General features: G+C 34.6%; 3 protein-coding genes across 8 annotated transcripts; 2 read left to right on the forward strand and 1 right to left on the reverse strand.

Annotated features, from left to right (window-relative positions):
• The first annotated feature begins 202 nt into the window (after positions 1-202).
• LOC107776489 (protein SPIRAL1-like 1) lies at positions 203-3416 on the forward strand. Its single transcript, XM_016596392.2, has 3 exons — positions 203-338; positions 2290-2566; positions 3112-3416. Exons 2-3 carry the CDS (start codon positions 2324-2326, stop codon positions 3190-3192), a joined length of 324 nt encoding a protein of 107 aa, XP_016451878.1. The 5' UTR covers positions 203-338; positions 2290-2323; the 3' UTR covers positions 3193-3416.
• A 13547-nt stretch (positions 3417-16963) lies between these two features.
• Positions 16964-20079, forward strand: LOC107776448 (putative 6-phosphogluconolactonase 2). Of its 6 annotated transcripts, none has more exons than XM_016596381.2 (4): positions 16964-17171; positions 18256-18462; positions 18552-18687; positions 19423-20079. In XM_016596381.2, the coding sequence occupies exons 2-4, from the start codon at positions 18290-18292 to the stop codon at positions 19915-19917; spliced, it is 804 nt and encodes a 267-aa protein (XP_016451867.1). In that variant the 5' UTR covers positions 16964-17171; positions 18256-18289; the 3' UTR covers positions 19918-20079. The 6 variants fall into 6 exon arrangements, with proteins under 6 accessions (XP_016451867.1, XP_016451863.1, XP_016451849.1 ...); XM_016596377.2 differs by having other exon boundaries at positions 16995-17185; XM_016596363.2 differs by lacking the exon at positions 16964-17171 and adding an exon at positions 17219-17351 and having other exon boundaries at positions 18053-18462.
• Positions 20080-20890: 811 nt separating this feature from the next.
• Positions 20891-24811, reverse strand: LOC107776437 (uncharacterized). The gene is made up of 3 exons (XM_016596336.2): positions 24697-24811; positions 24341-24604; positions 20891-21286 (listed from the first exon to the last, which is right to left on the reverse strand). Exons 1-3 carry the CDS (start codon positions 24731-24733, stop codon positions 21066-21068), a joined length of 522 nt encoding a protein of 173 aa, XP_016451822.1. The 5' UTR covers positions 24734-24811; the 3' UTR covers positions 20891-21065.
• Between the last annotated feature and the right edge of the window lie 144 nt (positions 24812-24955).

Here is a 24955-nt window from a genome sequence, read left to right on the forward strand (position 1 = left end):
GTGATGCTTTCCCACTAACTTACGTGACTGCCACTCTTTATCTTTGATTTAAGAATAAGAATATATGATTTTCCTAGTATCCATAAAAAAAGAATACGAATATATGATTTATTTTCCTTTCTTATTTTTTCCTCTGTTATTCCCTTCTATTTTTCCAAAAAAGAAGCTGTCCCACACGAACCTTTTATTTCAACACCCATTTGCTGCAACATCACATTATATCACCCAATTTTACAATTACTTGTCGGTGAACTAGCAAATATAAAGTGTGACTATATAATTTCACATCCCTTTCATTTACTTTCATTGTTCACATTCAATCAATTGGAGCAAACAAGGTAACCCCAAATTTCTTAAACCCTAGATCTCTATTTCCCGTTTACATATATTGAACTTCAAGTTTATGTGTATATGTACTGTGCTTGTATGTAGGTTTGAGGAAAGTCACTAAGCTAAGCTGTTGATTTCTCATTTTTTAGGGATTTGTGGTTTTTTTTGTTTGCTAATTTGGTTTTGGATTTTGATTTTATTCCTTTTGTGCTAAAAAGTTGTTTTGATATAATTATGAGAGTTTGATTCACTCAGTGAGCAATTTTCACGTCACTCTGAACAATTAAGGAATTCTGGTATATTTCAAAACAATAGAGGAACGGATACAAAGGATTGATATAGCTGATTCTAACTAATTTAGGATTGAGGCGCAGTAGATGGATTTTATAGTTATTCAATTTCTGATTGTTAAAAGGAGGAGTTGAGTGATGAGGATCCTATAGTGAAAGGAAAGTGGGCTTTCCTCCAGTTGTTGGCGTTTTTAACATGTCGCATCTTAAGGAAGTGTTTGATGAATAATTGGCGTCAAAGATTGGAGAAGTCCGTGGGAAGGGAATCATGGGGTCTCAGGTACAAATCTCTGCGGAGGTAAAAACACTAGGTGATTTTTTTCCATTTGTCTAAACCTTGGTGAGCTTTTGCACCGAAGACCACCATCATTCACAATTTTTTATTTTTTTTGGGGATTAGTTAAGTAGTTTTATCTGTAGTAGGGTCTCTCTTTCAATTTTAATGGGAAAGTTGGCAAGAAGTTTAGTGGTTGTTTTGGAGAAAATTTGGAGTCTAGAAGGAGCTTAACAAATGCTGAAGCACGTAGGAAAAGGGTAATGGCATATTGTGATAATACCTCTTCTATCGGCTCTAGTCAATATAGGTCAATGTTGACCTTGATTTAATATAAAGGAGGAAAAGATGATTTATAAACTGACATGTGAGTATTACTCGTCGTTCTGACTGAGAGCCTGTCTTTTTTTAAAATCATCAACTATATAACGACTGAGAGCCTCATAATGCTTCATGCCTCCTCTGATCACTTTCCTAGCCTCATAATGCTTCATGCCTCCTCTGAACACTTGGAAACTAAGAGATAGGGTGGATTTAGAAAAGGGAAAATAATTGATTAAATCAGTAAGCTAGTTAACTAGAAGCCCAAATTCTTGAAAAACATCAAGTGCTTGTGATGGGTAGTGGGAGGCAGAGTTAAGGGTACTCTTTACAACCTAAAGAAGCCAAAATCTCCATTACCAAAGTTGAGAGTGTAACTTAAAGGATCAAAATGGAAGCTCAATTTGTCATTTTTCTTCTTCTTGTAGCTGTTTTTCTGGTTCATAAGGTGCTCTGAGCCTCGAGAAAATGCACCTGAACTTCCTGTTACCAACTAAAACAATCACACTTTAATCATAATACACCCTGACCATTATCCGCATTACCGTATCGATATAAAAAATACGCCTGAACTTCCTACTACCAACAAAAACATCACACTTTAATCATAATACATCCTGATCATTATTCCTATTTTCATATGGATATAGCTCTGAAATTTACCCTCCAGACACTATGCTTTTGAGGCATAGTGTTGCTGTTGTCAAAATGATTCATGCCTTTTCTGATGAGTGCTTGAAGCATAAGCATCTTTCTTCGAAGTGGTTCTAGATAATATATAGGTGCATGTGGACTTCCAAAGCATGTAACTCTCATGATGGTTGAGTTTTATATATTTGCTGTTAAATTTTAGAGTTTCTTTCATGATTTTTCTTTATTATACTATTATAGATTGATCAGTGCTATACAAAATTGTCATATTTGTTAGCGTACTTTATTTCTGTGCTTTGACCTGTTGTCCTTGTACTAGTTCTTCTTGTGTTATGCTGCTTTTAATTTTCAGTGTGCTTCTTTGAGGATCTTTATGTTATCCTTGCTGTTCATGGTTCAATTCTATCATCTGGCTTGAATCAGGTATCGTTGGATCTAACAAGTAAGAAGCAAAGATATGGGTCGTGGAGTCAGCAGTGGAGGAGGTCAGAGCTCATTAGGATACTTGTTTGGGAGTGGTGAGGCTCCAAAATCAACCCCAACAAATCCCCAGGCTGTTCAAAGTGAAGCTCAGCCAATAAATAAAGAACCATCTCCAAAACCTGTTGCTGCTGCTCCTCCTGCTGATGCTACTAAGCAGATTCCCGCAGGTATTCAGAGTATCAGGGCAGATGGTCAAAATACGGGCAACTTTATCACGGTACATACTTATGCACAATTCTTATAATGCTTTGCTGGAGAGGTTTTTTCACTGGAAGCAAAAGGGGGTATAAGGGAGGACTCAGGGACCACCGATAACATGCATTCTCCTATAGTAAATATAAGGTGTCTGGTAATGCCAAGAAACTTACCGATAAAAACTAAGCTTAGGTGAACTTAAGACATCTTCACAAGCCCCCTCTTTGTACTAAATATAACTATGAGGTAGTACTTCTCTAATAGCCTGTTTGGTAGTGTTAAGTAGTGAGAATGTTCTGTTAGCTTGAAATTTAAGTGATTGATCTTTGTGACTGATTTGTAAGGAATTGTTGAGGATTTAAGGGGTAGGCCTGTGTGACTCCTTTCAGTCAAGAAACTTAAACAAGTATTTTGGTTAGAAAACCTTATTGATTGTCACCATTGAATTATGATGGTGTAATTCTTTTTACTTTGCAGTTGAGTAGACCTTTTTCTTGCTTTTATAATCATATGTCATTTGTTAGGGAAATATTGTCTGGTTTTAACTGAGTTATTGCCTTGTTATAGGATCGACCATCTACCAAAATCCATGCTGCCCCTGGTGGTGGATCTTCTCTGGGATATCTCTTTGGTGGTGGCAGCAGCTGATAAAGACATCCCAATCACCCATCACGGTTTTATTATTTCTATACGTTATCTTTCAACTATGTTGTAAGTGTGATTGTGATTATTGCAGAATGTCAGTGTTGTTTTATGTTGCTACCTGGTGGGTGAGGGAGTTTTCTATGTCAAGGATAAATGGTGTAATTGCACAAACTTCTGTCCATAATCTCAGTTGAAAGCTTTGATCTAAGTTACTCTTTTTGTTGTTACATAGGGCTTTTTTGTGACTAGTGGTCGAACATCTTGTTTCATAAATTTCATATTCTTTGATTATTTTGCCGCTTGATGGTATGAGGTAAGATTTATAATTTAAAAAATGTTGCATTATATGATAATACGATTTCCTTGGAAAAATAACTTGACATGAATGAAATATTGACATGTGCAACAAGGAGGTGAATTCAGGATTTGAAGATTATGGATTCTTACAACACTCTAGGTATAGAACACTGATATCCACACTCCAGCGACGCAAAACATGATAGTTTGAAAACCAAGATTGAGAAGGAGAAATGGTTAAAGTGAAGATGAAACAAAATCAAAGAAAAGAGGAAATACCCATATATGTCAGGTAGGTCCTTGGCCAAGGAGCAGGCAAATAGTAATTACTGGTCCACAAGCCAAGAAGGTATTATTTCCCATCCTTTCATCAGAAATAGACCATTCTTTTCTCACTAATCCTACTAGCAGCTCAACTCCATCACTCCTCCCCTGGCACAAAATAAGTATTTCAACTGTTCTTAGGATCTCCAAGTTGAAGTCAAAGCTACATATTTACAGCAAATTCAGCTGCATTCATTATCTCTCGCTCGATGTTAATACTAAATCTTGAATTCGCCTCACTATAGTGTCTTCTAATCATGGTTAGAAATAACTTTTGTTGTTCGTTGACTTCGTTATCACCCAGAAGCATCAACCGTTCTGGTTTATTTGCGTACATCTGCTGCTTAATTCTCAAGTTTTTATCCTATGCATCCCTAAACTAATATAAAAGTGGTCGGTCTAGGACCCAACAACAACAAAAAAGGAGTATATGTTGAGAATTTAATATATATAAAAAAAATTGCAATATCATACTTGCCTACAACAATAGGAAACAGATTTTCATATCAAGCCGATCATAATCTGAAAAATAGATAGTAACGTACAATAATCGGTTAATTGCATTTATATTGTCAATTTTTACTCATGCCAGTGTATTTAACAAAAAAACAAAGAAATTAGACGGAGCCAAAAAAAAAAAAAGTTATAACATTCGGATTCCAACATATACACATTGAACCCCCCCCCCCCCCACCCAAACCCCCCATGTAAAAATTGACCTCGAAAATGAACAGAACAGACTAATGTTGGATCACCACTTCATTCTGATATTTTTTTAAAGTTGAAACCGTTTGATGTAAATATCTCTTATAATTGCTAACAACGTGCATCAAATTCATGTACTCCTATTGATCTTTTTCAATTTCTTAGTCACTGTTACTTGTCTGAGAAATGAAAAGGTTTAAATAGTGCGAAAAATAATAGAAACAAGAAGAGATTTAGACAGGAGAGTACATTGAGAGCTGAACCAATGAAAAAAAAGGTAATGTGAAACTTCATTTCGTCAATTAATATAGCTTTGATGATAGAATAGGAAAATGAAGGATGAATAGTTCAAACGATTGATACAAGGCTTGAAGATACAGGATAGAGGGGCCTGTGAGGACAACTGAACGAAATGAAAGGACAATTTGTGATTAGATGAGAAAAATCTTTAAAAAAAAAAAAAAAAAAAGGCAAGAAGAAGCACACCCTAATAACTTGATTAATAACTTGTTTGGCCAAGTTGTTTATAGACCCAAAGTACTTTTTTTTCTTCTAAAGTATCTTTTTAAAGTTAAAATATTTGGCCAAACTTTTAAAAGAAAAAAAAAAGTACTTCTAGACAGGTCTATGATTGATTAAGAGCTTGTTTGACCAAGCTTTGGGAGACCGGAAAAAAGTACTTTTTAAATATTTAAGTTGTTTACCAAGATAATGAAGTACTTTTGGCCAGCAGCAGAAGCAGTTTTTCTGCTTTTGGGAAGAAGCAGAAAATTCTAGTTTTTTCCAAGAAGCAAAAGTAGAAGCAGAAAATTAATTTATTCAAGACAAAACTATCCCCACTTTAAAATTTACACTTTTCAAATTATCCATTACTAATTTAAGCTTCTTTTTCATATTTGTTTTTTATGTTTATCATTCCTTAAATTTAAAGATGTCATATACATGAATCATATTGTAACTTTCCAAATTCTTTATTGATTTTTCTTGTTTTTTTTTGGGTGTAATGTCTTGTAACTTTTCAAATTATCTTCTTCTTTTTTCACACTAAAGCAAATTATCTACATCCTTCTTTGGATTATCAATTCTTTTCCCACAAATAATCATTTATAATGTCTTCTGTTATAGGCTATTAGTTTTCGAATCTTTAAAACAGTTATCAAATCTAATTTGTGAAAATTACCTACAAATAGATAATAAATTTATAATTTCATCACAAAATCTATCTATATACTATTAAAAGATGAAGAAAAAATATCCACATTAATCCAAGTGGTAGTCTCACAATAGGCCGCTAGGCAATTATGACAAAGTTGGTTAGGTTAGGTAATAATTAGTTTCTAATTTAAATTTTAAAAAGTTTAAATTATACATTATGTGTTGCTAATAATTAGTTACTCTTTAAAATTATTTTTATTTTATGCTCAATGCCATATTTCAAGTTTGTCACTCAGAATCATCTAGTTACAACTATCACGACTATACATAATTTCATCTGATGATATTCTTCTACCGATAAGTAATTCAATTATTATGCTATAAAGACACTACTGCAACGATTGAAGAAGGAGATGGGTCTTGTGATATTCCTTTAGAAATGCAAGGCAAATCTTCTACTAATACGGAGGCGTTGTGTAGTAGAAGCGGAGATGAAATTGTTGAAAAATATCATCATGTGTGAGTGACTTTACTTATTATTTCATGGTGGATTATCAATATATAGTAATTTGTGGAATAGACTTTTAATTCATGAGAAATAACGTATTTTGATTATTCAAATCATTGTGTAACAATAAATAATTATACTAGATAATATTATATACCTTGCTATAACTATATATGCAAATTGAGTTAAATCTTTATTATGTTTGTTTACTTTATATTTTATATTTTAATTAAATAAAATAAAAAATAATGAAAGTCTATTACAATAAATATTTAAGTTCATTTTTCTCTTTAAAATAATTATAAGATCTTGTTACTATCCTTTTTGATAATTTGACACTCAAAAGCACTTTTTAGAAAGATTGGTCAAACACAATTTGTTAAACAAATGTTGCAAAAAGTACTTCTTAAATAATTGGCCAAACACAAGTTATTATTTTTTTTCAAAAATACTTCTGAAAAAAAGTACTTTTTAAAATAAGCAAATTTTGGCAGCTTGGCCAAACGGGCTCTAAATCCCAATCTTTTAATTCTTATAGGTTATAATCTATTACATCCAATTATTGCAAGAGCCCTTTAATTTATTTTTTATTTTAATCTCAAATAGGGTCATATACATCATGTTGACATTTTTCCCCTAAACATATTGACAATGATTTTTGTCAAATTTTATGTCGTTCATGACGTGGTGATTCAATCTTCTTCGTCAATGGTCAAATTATGTAGTCTAATACCTTGGGAGAATTTAATAATAATATAAAGGCTAGAAATTGTAGAACAAAATATTCTTAATTGATTTCCCAAAGAAGAATGAGTAAATTTGTCTATGAGATAAGCACTTGTTAGCATGGAATTCGAGAATGAGTTGAATTTATACTATATTTATTGTACTTAACATTATCTTGTATTATTCACCCTTACTTTACTATCTATCTAGTAAATAAGTAACTTTATCTATGATTTTCAGAAATGCTCATCCCTATACAACTCTCACTCGGGAAAGGAAGATAGTAAAGATCAAAACCAAAATTAAGAAATTCTTCACGTGATAACCAATAAAAAAAATCCTTTTCCATTTAACGGCAATGCTAATATAATCAAAGAGAAACTTGTTTGATTATGCAAAAAAGGGTTTGAGATCCCGGGGTGTATAATTTCAATAATTATGTTTAACCGAAGTTAGAATAAAATTAAATAGGGGAAAATGTCAAGGCAAAGATAGTATTTGTAACTCATGTTTTCTTTCCAAAATGGAGTAAATAGTACAAAGTCTCCATCATAAAAATTGGAAAAAAAAAATAGAAAAGAAATGGTAGGACTTAATAATGTTAGATTCCTAAAACTGGGGTAGGAAGTATTCTTGATATGTCATGATAGTGGGGTTTTTATTAGTTAACAACTCTCTATTTTGCTACTGTTGTTTGAAAATGATGGCTTGAGATTCCAAAATTACCTATGATATTTCATGATTTCTTCCTCTTATACTTTTGTTCTCTGTTCTTTTATTTTCAAAGGTGGTGGAGGTGGGGATGAACTGAAGAAAATGATGGGTGACATGATTTCTTGTCTACAAACACAATGAAAGATGACATAAACTTTGGTTCTTTGTGAAAAACGAATACTCATAATGCATTGAAATGGCATAGTTCATTTTCACATTTTAGTTATAATTAGTTAGTCATGCATTCATAGCAAACATGCAAAAGAAAAGAAAAAATAGAAGTCCATACCTGATCTTTCATAAGGACATACTCAGAGGCGAATCTAGAATTTCTCGAATATGGGTGCACCACTAAAAGAATGAAGAAAAAAATGTTAAGTGGGAATTGATCCCAATCTCTTTTGAATAAATAATTAAGTACTGAACCAAGTGCACCATTCAACCTTTATAGAACATGTGCACCCAGAGGCGGACCTACGTTGCATGTAGAGGGGTTACGAGACCCCGTTAGTCTCGGCAAAAATTTTGTATATATATGTTTTATATATATATATGACCCCTTAAATATTTTAGTTGTGCCCCTTGAAATAAAAAGGCTGACGGAAGAAGTGTTTTTTCTGGGTGGCTTAAAGTCCCTTGTTTGCTGAATGATCCGGGTTCGAGTCCCTCCTTCAGTATTTTTAGCTCATTGAATGAATACAACATAGCTTTATATACTTAATAACAAATTGTTTTAATTTATTCTTTATTCTTTATTCTTTTTCTTTTGAATTTAATTATAGTTTAGTTCTAACTTCTAATACATAATAGTTAATTATTATTTTTTTCAAATTCATGCCTTAAAATTAAAAGTTTCACTCCACAAATAGAATAATACAAATTCTTATGTCACAGCTTTCTTCATCAATCACTTTGACTCCGACTTAGCAATGGAAACTACGAGTTTAAGATTCTTCTTTATTTTTTTTTACTATTAACATACCCTTATTCTTGATTTCTTTAAAGTTTGAATGCTCTTTTGATCATGACTCCTTTTTTATTAAAAATAAGCTAGAAATTTTAAAGTGTGAAACATGCTTAATCAAACATTTTTCCTTTCTATAACACCCACTTTGCAAAGATCTCTCTTTGTTCGGTGCTTCCTTTCTTTAGATTTTTTTGTTTATACTTGGATGATAAGTCATTATAATCATTAAGTTTTCAAAGAGTTGCACGCCGAATTTTATCGCTAGTGATTAGGATATAGTGGTGCCCCCGCCGTGCTCAAATCCCGGGTCCGCCTCTGTGTGCCCCAATACATAATGTTGAACCAATTCTAGAAAATATGTACATAAAATATATAGTTTAGCGGAGGAACCATAAATTTACGTGCCCCATTATTAAAGCTATAGATCCGCCCCTGGACATACTTAAAAGAAAGGTACTCTTTCTAGTCTACATTAACTGATTTTTTTTGGGTTGTTTTCACGCATATTAAGGAATCTATTTTTTAATATTAATTAATAAAATTGACCATATTAACCTTTACTTCCTCCGGCCCACAACTAGTGACCAATTTACTTTGGGCACACCCATTAAGCAAATACTAAATTATAGGCGAAAATAGTTAGTGTGACTAAACTACGCTTCACTAAATGTTGCAAGTAGTACTTACTTCTCTTCTCAAATGTGAGGAGTAAATGACTTTTTAGGGATACGTACATAAGGGTAATTTTGGAAAAACAAATTGAATATTTTCTTGATTATATAAATGGACACTTATTTTGGACCAAAATAAAAAAGCAAATTGGTCACTTATTGTGCACCGGAGGGAGTACTATCTTTTTAATTTGTTCACTGGAAGTATAACAGATACCCCTAAATTACTCCAATGGCAACTTTTTCAAAAAACAAAAGAAGAAGAAGTTAATTCCTTTTTGATATATAAAAAAGTCAAATATTATGGACTACAAAAAAAAATTAAAAAATTAATTAAAGTGGACCGGGGAATATAAATGGCTAACTAGCCCCAAGTAGCAATAGATTCACAACCCATCGTAGACAAAAACCATTAATTCCTCCTTGTTTCTTTGTTTGATATAAATTTCATTGCTGGGAAAAGAATTGTTATAATTCAGAACTAACTCAAGGTTATTCTTTATCTTTTGAAGCTCTGACAATAATTATCTTATTTTCATCGGTGACCTTGGGATCAGTAAAATGAAGGATGCATTATATTCCCAACCTAAAAGTAGAGTTTTGTTTGGACATGTATTTAATTTTGGGTCGTTTTTGAAGTTTTATGAGTGATCTGAGTGAAAATTTTGAAAAATAATTTTTTGGAGTTTCTCAAATTTTCAAAAATTTCTAAAATGCATCTTCAAGTGAAAATTGAAAATTTTATGAACAAATGCTGATTTCGAAAAAGAGTAATTTGTTTTTGATAAAAAGGGAAAATTTCTTATGTCCAAATAGGCTCTAAATGGTTAATGTGAAATTTGCTAAATTCTTACAGGAACAACCAATAGAAATCAGTAGGATCAAAATCAAGTAAGGGTAATTTTATTACCTTATTTTTGTAATTAATAAATAAATGTCAAGTGATATTTATGCTCCAATTAGCTCAATATGAACCATCAGAGAAGTTCAAAATATAAAAACACAATTCAGTGGTTCCTTGTGACTTGTAATTGCAAGAAATTAAAGGAAGATAGCAAATCAAAAACCAAAAAAATAAAAATTCTTCACATGAATAAAACTTGCAAAGACAAAGAGCCAAAGAGGCAATTAGTAAAAGGCATTATATTTATTTGCAAAACAAACACTCTTTTTATCCCCCTAACTGCAATCTTAACAGAATCAAATGGAAACTTATTTGAATTATGCAAAGGCTTAAGAACATGAGGTGTACAAATATAATTTATTTTGCGATAATCAGAATCAAATAGGAAAAATATCAAAATCCAAATATATTGGTCACGTCTCATGCTTTCTTTCCCAAATGGAGTAAATTCTAACGTGTGTCCATCATAAATTAAAAATAAATAAATAAATAAATGGCAGGGACTTGATAATGTTAGATTCCTGAAACTGGGGTAGAGGAAGTCTTGATATGTCATGATGTGGGGTTTTCATTTGTTTGGAGCTCTCTACATATCTTTTACTTTTGAACTCCAATTTTTCACTGTTGTTTGAAAATAATGGCTTTAGATTCCAAACCCCTTTAATATAGCTTAAAAATATCCTTTGTTTGTTTTTGGTGTCAAAAATATCCCTGTCATCTATGTTTTGGCCTAAAAATGCTCCTAAACTATTAGTTTTGCCGTTGAAGCTGACATGTCAGTCCAACTGGGTTAGAATTGCTTACATGGTCGTCCACCTAAGCAATTCATATGTGAAAATTTATTTTTTCCAAATTTTTTTAATAAAATACAAAATCAACATTTATTCTGAAAAAAAGTAAAAAAATTCGAAAAAAAAAATTTATTTCGGAATTTTTTAATTAAAATACAAAATCAACAGTTATTCCAAAAAAAAGTAAAAAATTTACGAAAAAATTATTCTTGATTGGGGTTTATGATTTGATTAAAAAACTCCATTGTTCTCTTTTGTGAATTTATGATTATAGATATCGAGAATTCATATAACCGACCCCAAGTTGTTTAGGATTAAGAAACCGGCGTCTTTGTTGTTGTACAAATAAAGTTTTAATTTTTTTCTTGTAAACGTTGTGTGTTAATTATTTTTTTGGAGCTAAAGAATGGGATTGAAATTATACAGGGATAATATTTCAAGACATAACTACGCTATTACTGGATTCAAAAATATAACTCCGAAATTCATAAAGGAGAACAATGGAGTTTTTTTAATCAAATCATAAACCCCAATCAAGAATAATCTTTTCGTAAATTTTTTGCTTTTTTCGGAATAAGTGTTGATTTTGTATTTTAATTAAAAAAATCCGAAATAAATATTTTTTTCGAAATTTTTTACTTTTTTCAGAATAAATGCTGATTTTATATTTTATTAAAAAATTCTGGAAAAATAAAATTTTCGAAAAAATAATTTTCACATATGGATTGTTTAGGTGGACGACCATGTAAGCAATTCTAACCCAGCTGAACTGCCATGTCAGCTTTAATGGCAAAACTAACGGTTGCATGACATTTTTGGGCCAAAACATAGACATCAGGGATATTTTTGGCACTAAAAACAAACGGAGGTTATTTTTGAGCTATTTCGAATAGTTCAAGGATATTTTTGGACCTTTTCCGTTTTTTAATTTTCAGTGGTGGTGGAGCTCGCAGTTATGGGATCAACATTTTTATTAAGGAGATTAAAACTATAAAGAAATAAACACGCGAAAAGCTTGTTGGTTGTACTTAGGGGATTTAACATCTATTATATATACATAAAAATAATTTTATATTTATATATAAAGTATAATTTTCTGGGAATGGATTCGAATGAACCCAACCCATTGTGCTCCTAGCTCTGTCCCGGATGGAGGTTGGAGGAACTAAAGAAAATAATGGCTTATAACATGATTACTTTTATACAAACACAGAGAAAGGTGGCATAATATTTGGTTCTTGAAATGACATACTTCTTTATTTTACGGTCATGTGATGAAGCACGTAAAGGAAAACCAGAATACAAGTTTATACCTAATTTTTCAAAGGACTTCAAGAAAAATGAATTGCACAAACCTAAAAGTATCAAAAGATTCAAAACCATTATAGAAAAGCAACTACAATTATTTAAAAACGTAGATGATTTGTTTGATACCCGGTTCTGTGATTCATTTAGAAAATACAATGTTATGACCAAACTACAAATGCCTGTTACTATCAGGCCAGGACTCCTAACAAGAAAGCCAATCAAGTTGTTGGACTACTCTACATTATGCTTCTAATAATAACTATAATAATAATAATAAAAGAAGGGGGAGTGGCAATAACAAATCCAGAATTTAGATACTTTCTTGAAGTGAAGATTGAGTTCTGATATGTATATCTAACTTTATCTATATCTATTTAACGTATATTCAACTCTATATAAAAAGTTTGACCTAAAAATATTAAGTCATGTTAAACCGCGAACGAGGTCAAATGGTTTTGTGGGTCATTATAAAATTATTTTTAGTTTGATGACTTTATCTTCTTTTTTTTTTTTTTACACGTGGAAGATTTGCTTTTACACATAAGATATCTACCTTTTACGTATAGAAAATCTAAAAAAAATATTTTCTTAATTTCAACATTGTAAATAGGGTTGCATTAGGGAGATTCAGGACATTTATGATGGATCAAAGACCCGGGTGAAGACTGTAGGAGGGGACTCAGATCATTTTCCGGTCATGATGGGGTTGCACCAAGGGTTGGCACTCAGACCTTTTTTGTTTGCCCTGGCGATGGACGTACTGACGCGCCACATCCAAGAGGAGGTGTCGTGGTGCATATTATTTGCAGATGAAATTATTTTGATTGACGAGACGCGAGACGGTGTTAACGTGAGATTAGAGATATGTAGGCAGACTCTAGAGTCTAAAAGTTTCAAGTTGAGCAGGACCAAGACAGAATACTTGGAGTGTAAGTTCAGTGGTGCGACTCAGATAGTAGAAGGAGAGGTAAGGCTGGATTCAAAAGTCATCCCTACGAGTGGAAGTTTTAAGTACCTTGGGTCTATTATACATGGGGATGGTGAGATTGATGAAGATATCACACATCGTATTGGGGCGGGATGGATGAAATGGAGACTTGCTTCTAGTATTTTGTGTGCCAAGAAGGTGCCACCAAAACTTAATGTATGTTCTATAGAGCGCGATGGTCAGACCGACTATATTGTATGGGGCTGAGTGTTGGGCAGTCAAGAGCTCCTATGCCCAGAAGATGAAGGCAGCAAAGATGAGAATGTTGAGATGGATGTACGAGCACACTAAGTTAGATAGGATTAGGAATGAAGTTATTTGGGACAAGGTGGGTGTGTCCTCTATTGAGAACAAGATGGGGGAAGCAAGACTTAGATGGTTTGGACATATGAGGAGGAGAATACAGACGCCCCGGTAAGGAGGTATGCGGGGTTGACATTGAAGGACCTAAGGAGAGGTAGGGGTAGGCCAAAGCATAATTAGGAAGAGGTGATTAGGCAATACATGGCGCAATTGCAGCTGACCGAGGATATGACCCTTGATAGGAAAGTGTAGAGGTCGAGGATTAGGATAGTAGGTTAGGTATTCTAGATTGTTCGTATCGGTAGTATTAGATCGTACTTTCATATTCTGTTGGTATTAGGTTTATATGACTACTTGTGGTCTCTTACATTTTGGTCATCTTACTTGTAAGGCCCGTAAAATTTCACCTAGAACCCGGGGTTTCGTGACGCGAAGGTAGGCTTACGTGTTTGATGATGGTAGAAATTCTTTGCGGCTTTTTGGGTTGAACAGTGCATTGGGGAGTTGACGAAAAAATTATTTCAGAATAGGGCATTTCTGCGGTGCATTATGAGACCGCAGAACTACTCCGCGGATCGCAGATCCGCAGCGGAGTGAAACAGAAAAATGGGCAAGGTCATTTTGTGGTCAACTATGCGACCGCATAATAGTTTTGCGGGGCGCACTTCCTCGCAGAATTAGCATGAAGAAATTCGGAGGGTGATTCTGCGGTCTATTTTGCGGCCACAGAACTGGTCTGCGGACCGCAGACCTTATCGCAGACTGAACCAGGGCAGCCCAGTTTTGGGCATCACTTTTGGGCCCATTTTGCGGACCGCATAAAATGCTCAAATGAGCTGAACCCCCGAGAATCTTCCTATTTATAGTTAAATTTTGTCATGTCTTTAATTAGATTGAAGTCGCTAGGAGTTTCAGAACGTTATAGTAAATTAAAGGAAGCTAGGTATGTTGGCTAAATTTTTCTCTTAGAATTGAATCCCACGATGTTCCTGTAAGTCCCGAGTTGTTCATTATAAATTTGATTATTTTTAATAAGCTTTGTGTTGAAAGTTATATATTCAAAATGTGTTCTGAATGCTCTTATCTTATTATGTTATCCTTCGGGAATGTGATCTAAGTATGGGATGTGTATTAACATGTTATGACTTCAAGTGGTGTTTCAAATGAAAGCCATTATGCTAAATTGTGTAAGAAATCTCAATGTGCTTAAGACTCTTATTTGCTCACCTATATATTTGAAGTCTTGAATAGAAAGGTCTTATTGTTGATAATCCATGATGATGTTTGAAAGTGAAAGAGGTGAGCATGAAATAAGAAATACGGCCAACGTGCCAAGAATGATATTACATTTGGAGCCATTGGTGCCAATGAAATGAAGAGACGTGGAAAAGACATAAAAATGAGCTATAAATTCTTTAAATAATAAATGCTTTGGGAGTATCGTTTAGTCACCGAGGAAGGTTAGATTGAAATAACCTAACCCTGAAACTACACGTGCCGGTGTAAGAGTGAGTGAGGGGTAACATTCTCATGTGAGGTGGTGAGATTTTTCCCCGAATATGGGATGAGATTGATGTGTTGAGATAATTCCCCTTAAATGGGATGTGATGATTGCTAGCAGAATGTGAGGTGACGTCGACCCACACGACATTATGGTGAGACGGCTTAGCCGATCGGGCTGAGATCGGATGACATACTGCGCACATGGTGGTGTTGTGAGTGGACATCTCGTGATGAGACAGCTTAGCCGATCGGATTGAGATCGGACTCCTTGCTAAAAATACGGTGGTATATCGGTACTAAATATATCCCAACTTAAAAGTATTGAAACTTGCTTGAAATTTATCCTTTCTCCTAACTTGATACTTTAATATTGTTTAAGGCCCTCATTAATTCCATGTTTCTTTCTCGTTGTACTGTTACTCGTTCTATTGAAGAGATGTTTAATTTTTCATACTAGTACTATTCCATATGTACTAACGTCCCTTTTGCCGAGGGCGCTACAAGATTAATAGATGCAGGTAGTTCTACAGCAGGTGACATTGACCAGTGATAGTACTACACCATATCCTTAGCTGACTTGATGAACCCTACTTCATTTCGGGGTCTTGTATCTCTTGTCCTTTGTACATAGCATTTTGATATATAGCCGAGGCCTTGTTGTCGGCACTGTCGTAACACTTTTTTATTTCTGTTAAAAGCTCCGTAGACATAGTGTGGGTTGTATCTTGTTTTGGGAAAGCTAAACTAAAAATGTTGTAATTGCATCACATGTTACACTTCAAACTATGGTTGTGTAGTGTACTATTTTGGAGACTTGTTAATGAAGTAACTAATGGCAATGAATTGGTGTTGTTCACATGACCTCTTACTGTCTAATTAATAAAATGTATCTTTTCTTTATTCATGGGTGAGTTGGGTAGACGGCATTGTGCAGGCTTGCTCGACTGGGGTATCTCCGTTGGGCGCCCGTCACGCTCCCTGAGTTCGGAGCGTGACATTACTATCTTTTTGTTATTTATGTTGCTTTTACTGGCTTCTCGGTGTTGTCCGTTCTTATTTTTCTTTTCATTAATGTGGTGCTTATGCTTTTCTTAGCTGAGGGTCTATTGCAAACAATCTCTCTATGTCCATAAGGTTGAAGTAAGGTTTACGTATATACTATCCTTCCCAATTCCCACTATGTGAGATTATACTGGATTTATTATTGTTCTTATTGTTATTGTTAATCTTAATACTGTAAATGTCCATAAAGGCACATTTCCTCAGTTTTTTACTTTGAGGTTTCAAGAATAAGGAATTGACATGTAATGTAAATTGTAAGGTACATTTTCCTGACTTGTATAAAGCGACAACTAGGCTGGTTATGTGGAGACTGGAGACAGCCAGATAAGAATTAAAAAAACACCTAATAAATAAAGCTAAAAGGGCGAGAGAGAAGCTAAAGGAAGATAATCATTACCTAGATTAAAATATTCAAATAAATATGATGCAATTCAATTGTCAAATTGATAAGGCAATATTTTTATCTCACAGTTTTATGGACCCAGATTGATTTTTGTAGACCCAAAAGTATAAGATTGGGGTTCACAAATTTGTGAGACAAAAAGGAGTCTCATACAACTAGTGTAAGTTGTATGAGACACAAAATAAAACTTCTCAAGAGCGTGTTTGAATAGACTTTTAAAAAATAATTTATAAGCTAAAAGCTGAAAGTCATAAGTTAGTAATATTCAATTTTTGGCTTTTGATTTATTTTTGTATTTTTATGCCAAAAAATAATTATTTTTAAATATTTTTATCATTACCAAATACGACAAAAAAAAATACTTAAAAACAAATAATAACTTAAAATAAGTTAATCCAAACACCACATAACTTAGTACCATCACCAAAACATGATATCTCATTCATACTGGTACCGTGATCATTGTTTCTTTGTAGATATAAATTTAAATTATTTAATTAATCAATCGCGAGATAATTCAGCAGAAGATGTAGGAAAGAAATCAATTTATTTCCTTATTTATCCTATCTGCTTATTCAGAAGTAGATAATCATCCGCTTACTTTGGAGAGAGTTTTTTGTCGTGATTATTGGATGCACGTGGAACCCCAGAAAGTAAATTCTCCTGTGTATGTCATATTTATATTCAGGAAAATATGTCACATATTATTAGCTTACTTATGGTGTTGGTGTGTGTGGGTATCTGTTTGTCTATACATATTTATTACTGTACTGAAAATCTGAAATTGCTGATACCCATTTTCCATTTTCCCTTTTCTCTGCATTCTCATCTCTGTAAGACACTCTGTCCTTCTCTGTCTTGGTTCAGTGGTTCTGGTTGCAGAAATATAAAAATATTGAATGGATTTATGATTCTAAGAATCTTTTTTTTTTAACACTCTACGTTTACTTGCTGGGCTTTGTGATCCCAAGTTTATTGATGATAAAGGGTGAAGTTTTTTCTGATCTGGGTCTTGTCTGTAATGATGTTTGTGAAACTTCTCTTGACTTGCATGTACTTGATTCAAGGTTTTCAAGTACTTCTTCAACTTATTTTATTTTCCCTTTTGGTTGTTTTATATGCACTACTTGTTTGATTGTTACTCTCTATCCACTGTTACCACTTTTAGGTTGTTGATGAATAGGCTTTTAGTTTTGAGAATGCCAAATTATTGAGGATTCGTACAGCAAACAACAACTAATTTAGGGTCTAGGCGTGGTTAATGTTCTAGTTGAAATGTCAAAGATCAGCTGTACTGTTGTAATTATGTAATGTACAGGGGAGGTACATGTAAATTGTTTACTGAATTGTCATTTTGCTTTAGTGTTGAATTCTTTCACAGAGACTTCAAGAACATAGAATTGACCAAAAAATAAGAAGGCTGTAATTTTCCTTGAAATCGTAGAATTAGTGAATCTGTATTTTGACTTCATTAGGAGCATTGAGGGAATTGATATGCATGTATTTATCAGTCCAGTGAATTTATATGCAGCAGAAATGAGAGAGAGAGAGAGAGAGAGAGAGAAAATTAGTGTTGGATTGCGACGAGCATAAATGGGCGACATAGACACTGAAGATTCATATCGCCGACACCAACTTGCTTGGGATTGAGGCATACTTGTTTGTTTTTATTCGTCAGGCGAATCGAAGTGAATACATTCCCTGCAGTTCACTTCTTGTATGTTGTGATTTGTGCAGAAGAGAAGTATTCTCTAACATCCTTTAGAGAAGGATGGCTCTTTCTGGAGCTAAAGAAGATGCAAGAGAGGTGAGGATTTATGAGTATTTGGATGAACTAAGTGCTGATCTGGCAGACTATATTTCAGAACTATCAGAAGCTTCTGTGAAAGAGAGGGGAGTATTTGCCATTGCGTTATCCGGTGGATCTCTCATCAGCTTAATGAGGTATGTAAGTGCATTCTCTATCTGCTTACATTTATTCTGTTGTCTTCTCTATAAGGTAGTAAATTTTGTTTGAAATACTGGGGAAGCAGAAAACTATGTGAAGCCCCTTATAGCAAAACGGTTGATTGGGCCAAGTGGTATATATTTTGGGTGGACGAACGTGTCGTGGGAAAGAATCATGTTGATAGTAATTACAAGCTAGCCAAGGATGGTTTTTTATCCAAGGTAAATTAACATCTTAGCTTCAACTTATTCTGCACACAATTTGTTGATTTACCCTTTTCTTGGAATTAATGATGTGAGCCTCAATAGTAGTTTGGTGGCTATCATATTCTTTGTCATAACAATGGCTCTCCTTTTATGGATTGTGATACATGTTAGTTGTGTTCTTTGTCAAGAGATCTTTAAAGTAGACCTCTTCTGAGAAATTTCTGTTATTGATGATTGAGTTTACCGCAGCGAGATCTTAATCTTTCACTAGAATACAGATCAAAATCTTCCAGGAGTAAGAATAGGCATGTTAAAATTGTCCACATACGATGCATGTAAAAAATGCAGGGAATCCTCCAAGCCATGGGGTTCTTGAACTGAATACACTGAGCCAACTGGGGATGGGTATCAGGCGTAATTCGTTTTGTGAAATGAGATGCATATATTTGTGAACATAGGACCAGTCATAGGAGAGACTTAATTATACTATATGCTACAGACACAGAATAACATAATGCTTGATCACTTAAATGGCGAAGACTTTATTTCAATCTCTGCCTCCCTCGCAGCACAAAACACCTAGTGCGCCATCAAAAATTTTCAATCGCCCTACACCCCTAATACAACTGAAATTCCTAATGAACTGTTTGGCCGGTTATAAGGGCAAGAGGAATTTGGTTTATGGTACTGATATTAGTTGTGTAAGTCTGGCTTTGTGTCTCTCAGTTATGGTGTGCTTTCACCTTTCAGGTCCCTATTGTTCCAAGCCATGTACATTCTATTAACGACACAGTGTCAGCTGAGAAAGCTGCTGAAGACTATGAGTTTGTCATAAGACAGCTTGTGAGGACTCGTGTAATCAGCGTTTCTGACATTAGCGACTGCCCCAAGTTTGACCTTATCCTTCTTGGGATGGGCCCTGACGGCCACATTGCATCTCTATTCCCTGATCATTACATACTTGATGAGAAAGCAGAATGGGTGACTTTTATAACGGACTCACCCGAGCCCCCTCCGGAGAGGATTACTTTCACTTTGCCTGTCATTAACTCTGCCTCCAATGTGGTTGTGGTTGTTACTGGAAGCAGCAAAGCAGAAGCTGCACATTTGGCAATTGATGATGTCGGGCCTGAGTGTCCGTTGTCATCGCCCGCAAAGATGATCCAGCCAACTAAAGGGAAATTAGTGTGGTATCTGGATAAGGCAGCTGCCTCAAAACTAGAAGGCACAAAATATTCAGAGTAGGACCAGATTTTCCATGTCAAAAATGTATGTTGCAGAAGGCATGTGGAACTTAGTACATTGTCAGGTTATTTCAATTCATCTTTCCTTACTGCCAAAATTTAATGCCTTTTCTCATTAGAAAGGTTATTAGGCTTTTGTGATGGATCAAGTGTATTCCACCTGCAGTCTCCTCTTCTGATGTGGTGGTTGTCTTTTTATTGGGGAAAACATCAGAAATTTTGGTGCCCACACAGATCAAAGTAAATGCATACCTTTAGTGCTGAAAGCTAAATAATATTTCAAACGAAGTTACTGAATGCATTTAACACAAGGGAGGGAAGATAGCCTCAAAAACTGAATCTGTAATTTATTATTCCCTTTAAAAGGGAGTTGGGACCAAACTTTGAAAATGGTCTACAAGCAGAGCTATAACTACAGCAGGTTATGCCAGAAAAGAATCATTTCCAAAACAAGAGTTTCAACTGGTCTACTTTGAATTATTAGAAGATTTTAATTGTATACTAATTTGTATACAAGATTTTAGATTGAAAAAAAGAAGATTTTTATTTTTAAAAAGATTATTAGAAAATGTAACCATTTTCCAGAAACAAATGGTCAACAAGTTAACTCTGAATCATACAATTCATGAAAATGGAAAAATTTGGGTAAAAGTTCAGACTGTTGCTGCCAGCATACTGGAGGAAAATGGAAGATTTACTTTCTTCTCTATCTTCTTTTCCCTTAGAACTAAGTTCCAGCAGCAGTAGTTAATGTGAGATGCAGAAATATTATAGCAGATACATGAAACTAAGTCAGAATTCTCCACATACAGATTGATATACTTCCATCCATCAGCATATATGCAGTTAGTGGCATTGTTAGAGTGACTCAGTTATACAAATCAATCGATCAATTAATGCTTTAATTCCAAATCAGTCGGGTTCAATCATTTATGCTGATTGAGATTGAGGCAGCAACTCTCCATACCGAATTATGGAAGGTAAAGTTAGTAGCATAAGGACAGCTAAAACTGTGTCAAGACAATAAGATACAAGTCAAGTAAGAAAAAGAGCAAATTACTTATCAACGCAGTAGAATTGTTTAACCAAACTGGGTTCCTAAAATACGCCACACAAGTCTGAAAAAAGACTGCTAAATCATCAGAATGACTAAGAACTAGCATTTTGTTTTAAAACCTCGGCTTCAGCCATTGCCATAGGGTCGTCTTGCTTATTTGTTTCTTCATCCTTCTCCCCATCCCTCTCTTCGGCCATCTTTTTCCTATGTAATTCCTCTGCAGCCTGCATTGCAGCCCTCTGCTCTTCCTGAAGGCGCTTCATTTCCTCTTCTTGCTGTTGTCTATCGAACCATGTGTCAGCATCCGCCCAAACTGAGTTAAGGGAAATATAAGACTGTCAGCATACAGAACAGCACAATACACTCCAAATTTCAAATGGCAAATGGAACATTACTCATTAATCAAACAAAGATACAAAGAGCACATTCACACAATCAAACATCATGCAGATCGCTGAGAAACTAAAGCTAACAAAAGAGCAGTTCTAGAGATGAATGCTCTCCAAACAAAATCGTCTAAAGAAAGCAGAGCTTGAGAAAAAAAACGCCAAGCTATCATTCATTTAACTATTAACACTGACCAACAAACATATGGAAGCAGAAATCAGATGCTATGTTTAAACTCAGCAACTGAGATCATTTTTTGATGAGTGAATTCACAAACAACTTCAAAGGTGCACAACAAGAATTTGCTTGCCGCTTATTGTATATGGAGGGACCTAAACGAGCTCAGATAACAGCATCTGTTAGTTATAATGCAAATTATTACACCTTTGTTTGCATGTCTTAAACTGTTAGAAAGATCAAAATTTGCCCGAATAGCACAATATTCAAAAAGGGCCTTGGATTTAAATCTGAGAGAAGTTACTTTATTGATAAGACCTCAAACATGATGTAAATTTCTATTCTGAAACCATCTAGCACACTTGCTTCATCTAGGAGGATATAGGACTTGAACCATAGGTCCTATTGAAGAAAGTTTCCTAGTTTATCCTATATTACATGGACTGTTAATGAAAATCTTTGAATTTTCAAGCTAGCTGCCTTTTTTGAAATGCCAAAAGTTACTTGGTGGATATTTTCCCAAAAGAATATCTATGTAGTCAGGCATTTTAAGAAGAGTAAAAGTTCTCCTTAATGTGATGTTATTTGATTTCCTTTGCTCTTGTAATCTAAAGTCGCAGCATTATATTTTTGAATATAGTTAAATAGATTTGCTGAAAAATCAGAATCCACACATACAGGGGCATGACTCGACATAAAAGCTGAAAATTGTTCACATCCCAGCAACCGGTAGAATTAATGTTGCCTATGCAAGTTCAGAGCCCAACCCTTATTATCCAACAGTAATGTCACCTTTGTTTTGAGATTAGGGTAAGTAGTGGTAGACGAGGTTTTTCCTAAGAAAATAGCAAAAGCATGTAATTTGGTTTTTGCTGAACTTTTTCCTTTCCTATACAGGAGTGCGAAGTAGTAGAATAGGTTCACAAAATGCTAAACTGAGGATTTTTGGCAGGTACAGTGCTAATCTTTTCATGTACTTGGATTCTTCTACAAATCAGAATGGGCGACCTATATGCTTGAACTGCATACCATGAAATTGGAAAAGGATAGAAAAATTGCTTGATTAATCAAGGTGTGGTCTAGCAGTCAATAAAGTTGAAATAGACCATGAGAGACCAGGGTTCAAATTGCAATAGAATCAAAAAGCGCTAGGTGATTTCTTTCCATTTATCTAAACCTTGGTAGACAGAGTTCCTAGATAACTGTGTCGTTAAAAGGTAGCAAGTATACATGGATTAGCCGAAGTGTGTGCAAGCTAGTTAGGATACAACCATTACTTTAAAAAAACAAAAAAAAAATGCTTGATTAATACATATAGCAGGTTTAAGACTTACTTCTCCAAATGGCACTGGTAATAAATTATATAGACATTGAAGAAAGACAGTTGTTTTCATACAAACGAATTACAATATCAACATAAAAGCCACCTTTCTATATGGTATCATAGCAGGGAAATAGGGCAGGAAAAATTTAGTGAACTTCAATCACTAACTAAAAACAGAATAAGAAGAAATATTTAAAAACATGCTGTTTGGTTCTTTAGCTACTTGTTCTTCATTTGGTCATTTTTTTCTAAAAGCTTTATGGGACAAAGTTGAGTAGGGTAGGAAACACAAAAGTTGTCATCCAAATTCGTACTATGCCTTCTGCTAAAATGATCATTAAGATTAAAATTTTACCAGGAACAGTCCCCTCTAAGAATGAAAAAAACAATTTTCTCCATATATTGAATTACAAAACCACGTGCATTAGACACGAAAAGTACAGCTGCAGAGATGGGCAACCTATGTGAATATTGAGCTAAGAGGGAAAAGGAGAAGCTCGTTTGGCATTGAGAATGTAGTATGGAACAAAGAGATCCAGTTTTCCATTTTTTTTATTTAAAAAAAATGCGCATAAATGCAGATACTTCTCAATCTATAGATGCTTCGAAGTATTACTTTGAAGTCATGGGATGTGCCTTGCTTTTTAACTCAGCTTAATATATCAGAAAAGAACAAAAACATAAAAGGAAAGAGAAACAGACCATATCCTGTTATAAACATAACAAGTTGTTCAACTGTATCAGCAAATCAATCAACTACTACTCAATTCTAGATTAGTTGAGGTCAACTATATGAATACCTTGTATCCGTTCTACTCTAATCAATAAAACCCCATAACCACCAAGAAACCTGGTAAAATCTTTGGAGAACCGCATTTCTTTATATTGGCTATCGCAATTCCAGTTCTATCATATAAGCAAATAACTATGAGGCTATGAGCAATAGCATGGTAAAAGTAATAAGAACAAGAACAACATGAAGCCCTTTGAAACTTGGTGGATAATGGATCCACTCCTCTACCCTCTCCACGTAAATACACGGCTTTTTGTCTGCATTAGGGTTTGAACCTAGGCGCACCCACTCCTCTACCCTCTCCACTTATTAATACACGGCTTTTTGTCTGCAGTAGGGTTCGAACCTTGACGTACGCCTAAGGCACACATCACTAGCTAGGCTCTTACCACTAGACCGAAACCAGGGAACAGAAAGGCTATTTTCTTCTATTATCACTCATATGATAAAACAAGTGAAATTAACATCCAAATCTCATTTCAATCAAACAGCATCCTATAAAACGAAATCATATCTGCTACGAAATGAACCTTATGCCTAACTCAACCTCAAAAGACAGCTCATTAGGTGCGGATTGTCAAAGATCACATAAAAAGGCCAATTTTTCCTCACCCCAATATGTAGTACAAGGATAACCAAAAGCTGTATTTTTACTTTTTGTGGGGAATAGAAGAGGTGGAACTTACTAGGCTGAGCGGCCCAACCCTGTTCACCACCCTTGATTTTCTCAGGGAGAGCATAGTTTACAGTAAGGACACGACCATAAAGCTCAGCGCCATCCATATTATCCATGGCGGCGGATGCATCCTCTCTCTCAAGGAAGGTTACAAAGCCGAAAGAACGGTGCTTTTGGGTAGCCATATCCAATGGAGTCTTCACATCCTTAATATCTCCAAAGGGTATGAATGCTGCGTGCAGTATTCCCTCGTTTACCTCCTCTGCCAATCCACCTGTCACACACACAGCAGATACCTCAAATTATTCAAGAATCAACAAGAAAACAACAAATAAACAGATGGGGTTGTTGTGATTGAGGGATTACCGACATACAGAGTGTTCTTCTGCACTGCCTGGTTCATTATCGTCGATGTTAATCTCTCTCGTAGAAGCTTTGCTTTCTACTGGAGCTGCTTGATATCAGTATAAATTCGAAAGACCTGCAAATGGGCCGGGTCGGACTAGTAATGGATCAGACCCAGCTTTAGAGCCCATAACTTAGCGGGCTGGGTCTGGCCCTATTCAATTACACATTGGCATATTATATATAGTATTTGTATATAGGAGTTGAAATTGAAAAAAGA

This window comes from Nicotiana tabacum, chromosome 18, assembly GCF_000715075.1.
Source record: "Nicotiana tabacum cultivar K326 chromosome 18, ASM71507v2, whole genome shotgun sequence".
NCBI lineage: Eukaryota > Viridiplantae > Streptophyta > Magnoliopsida > Solanales > Solanaceae > Nicotiana > Nicotiana tabacum.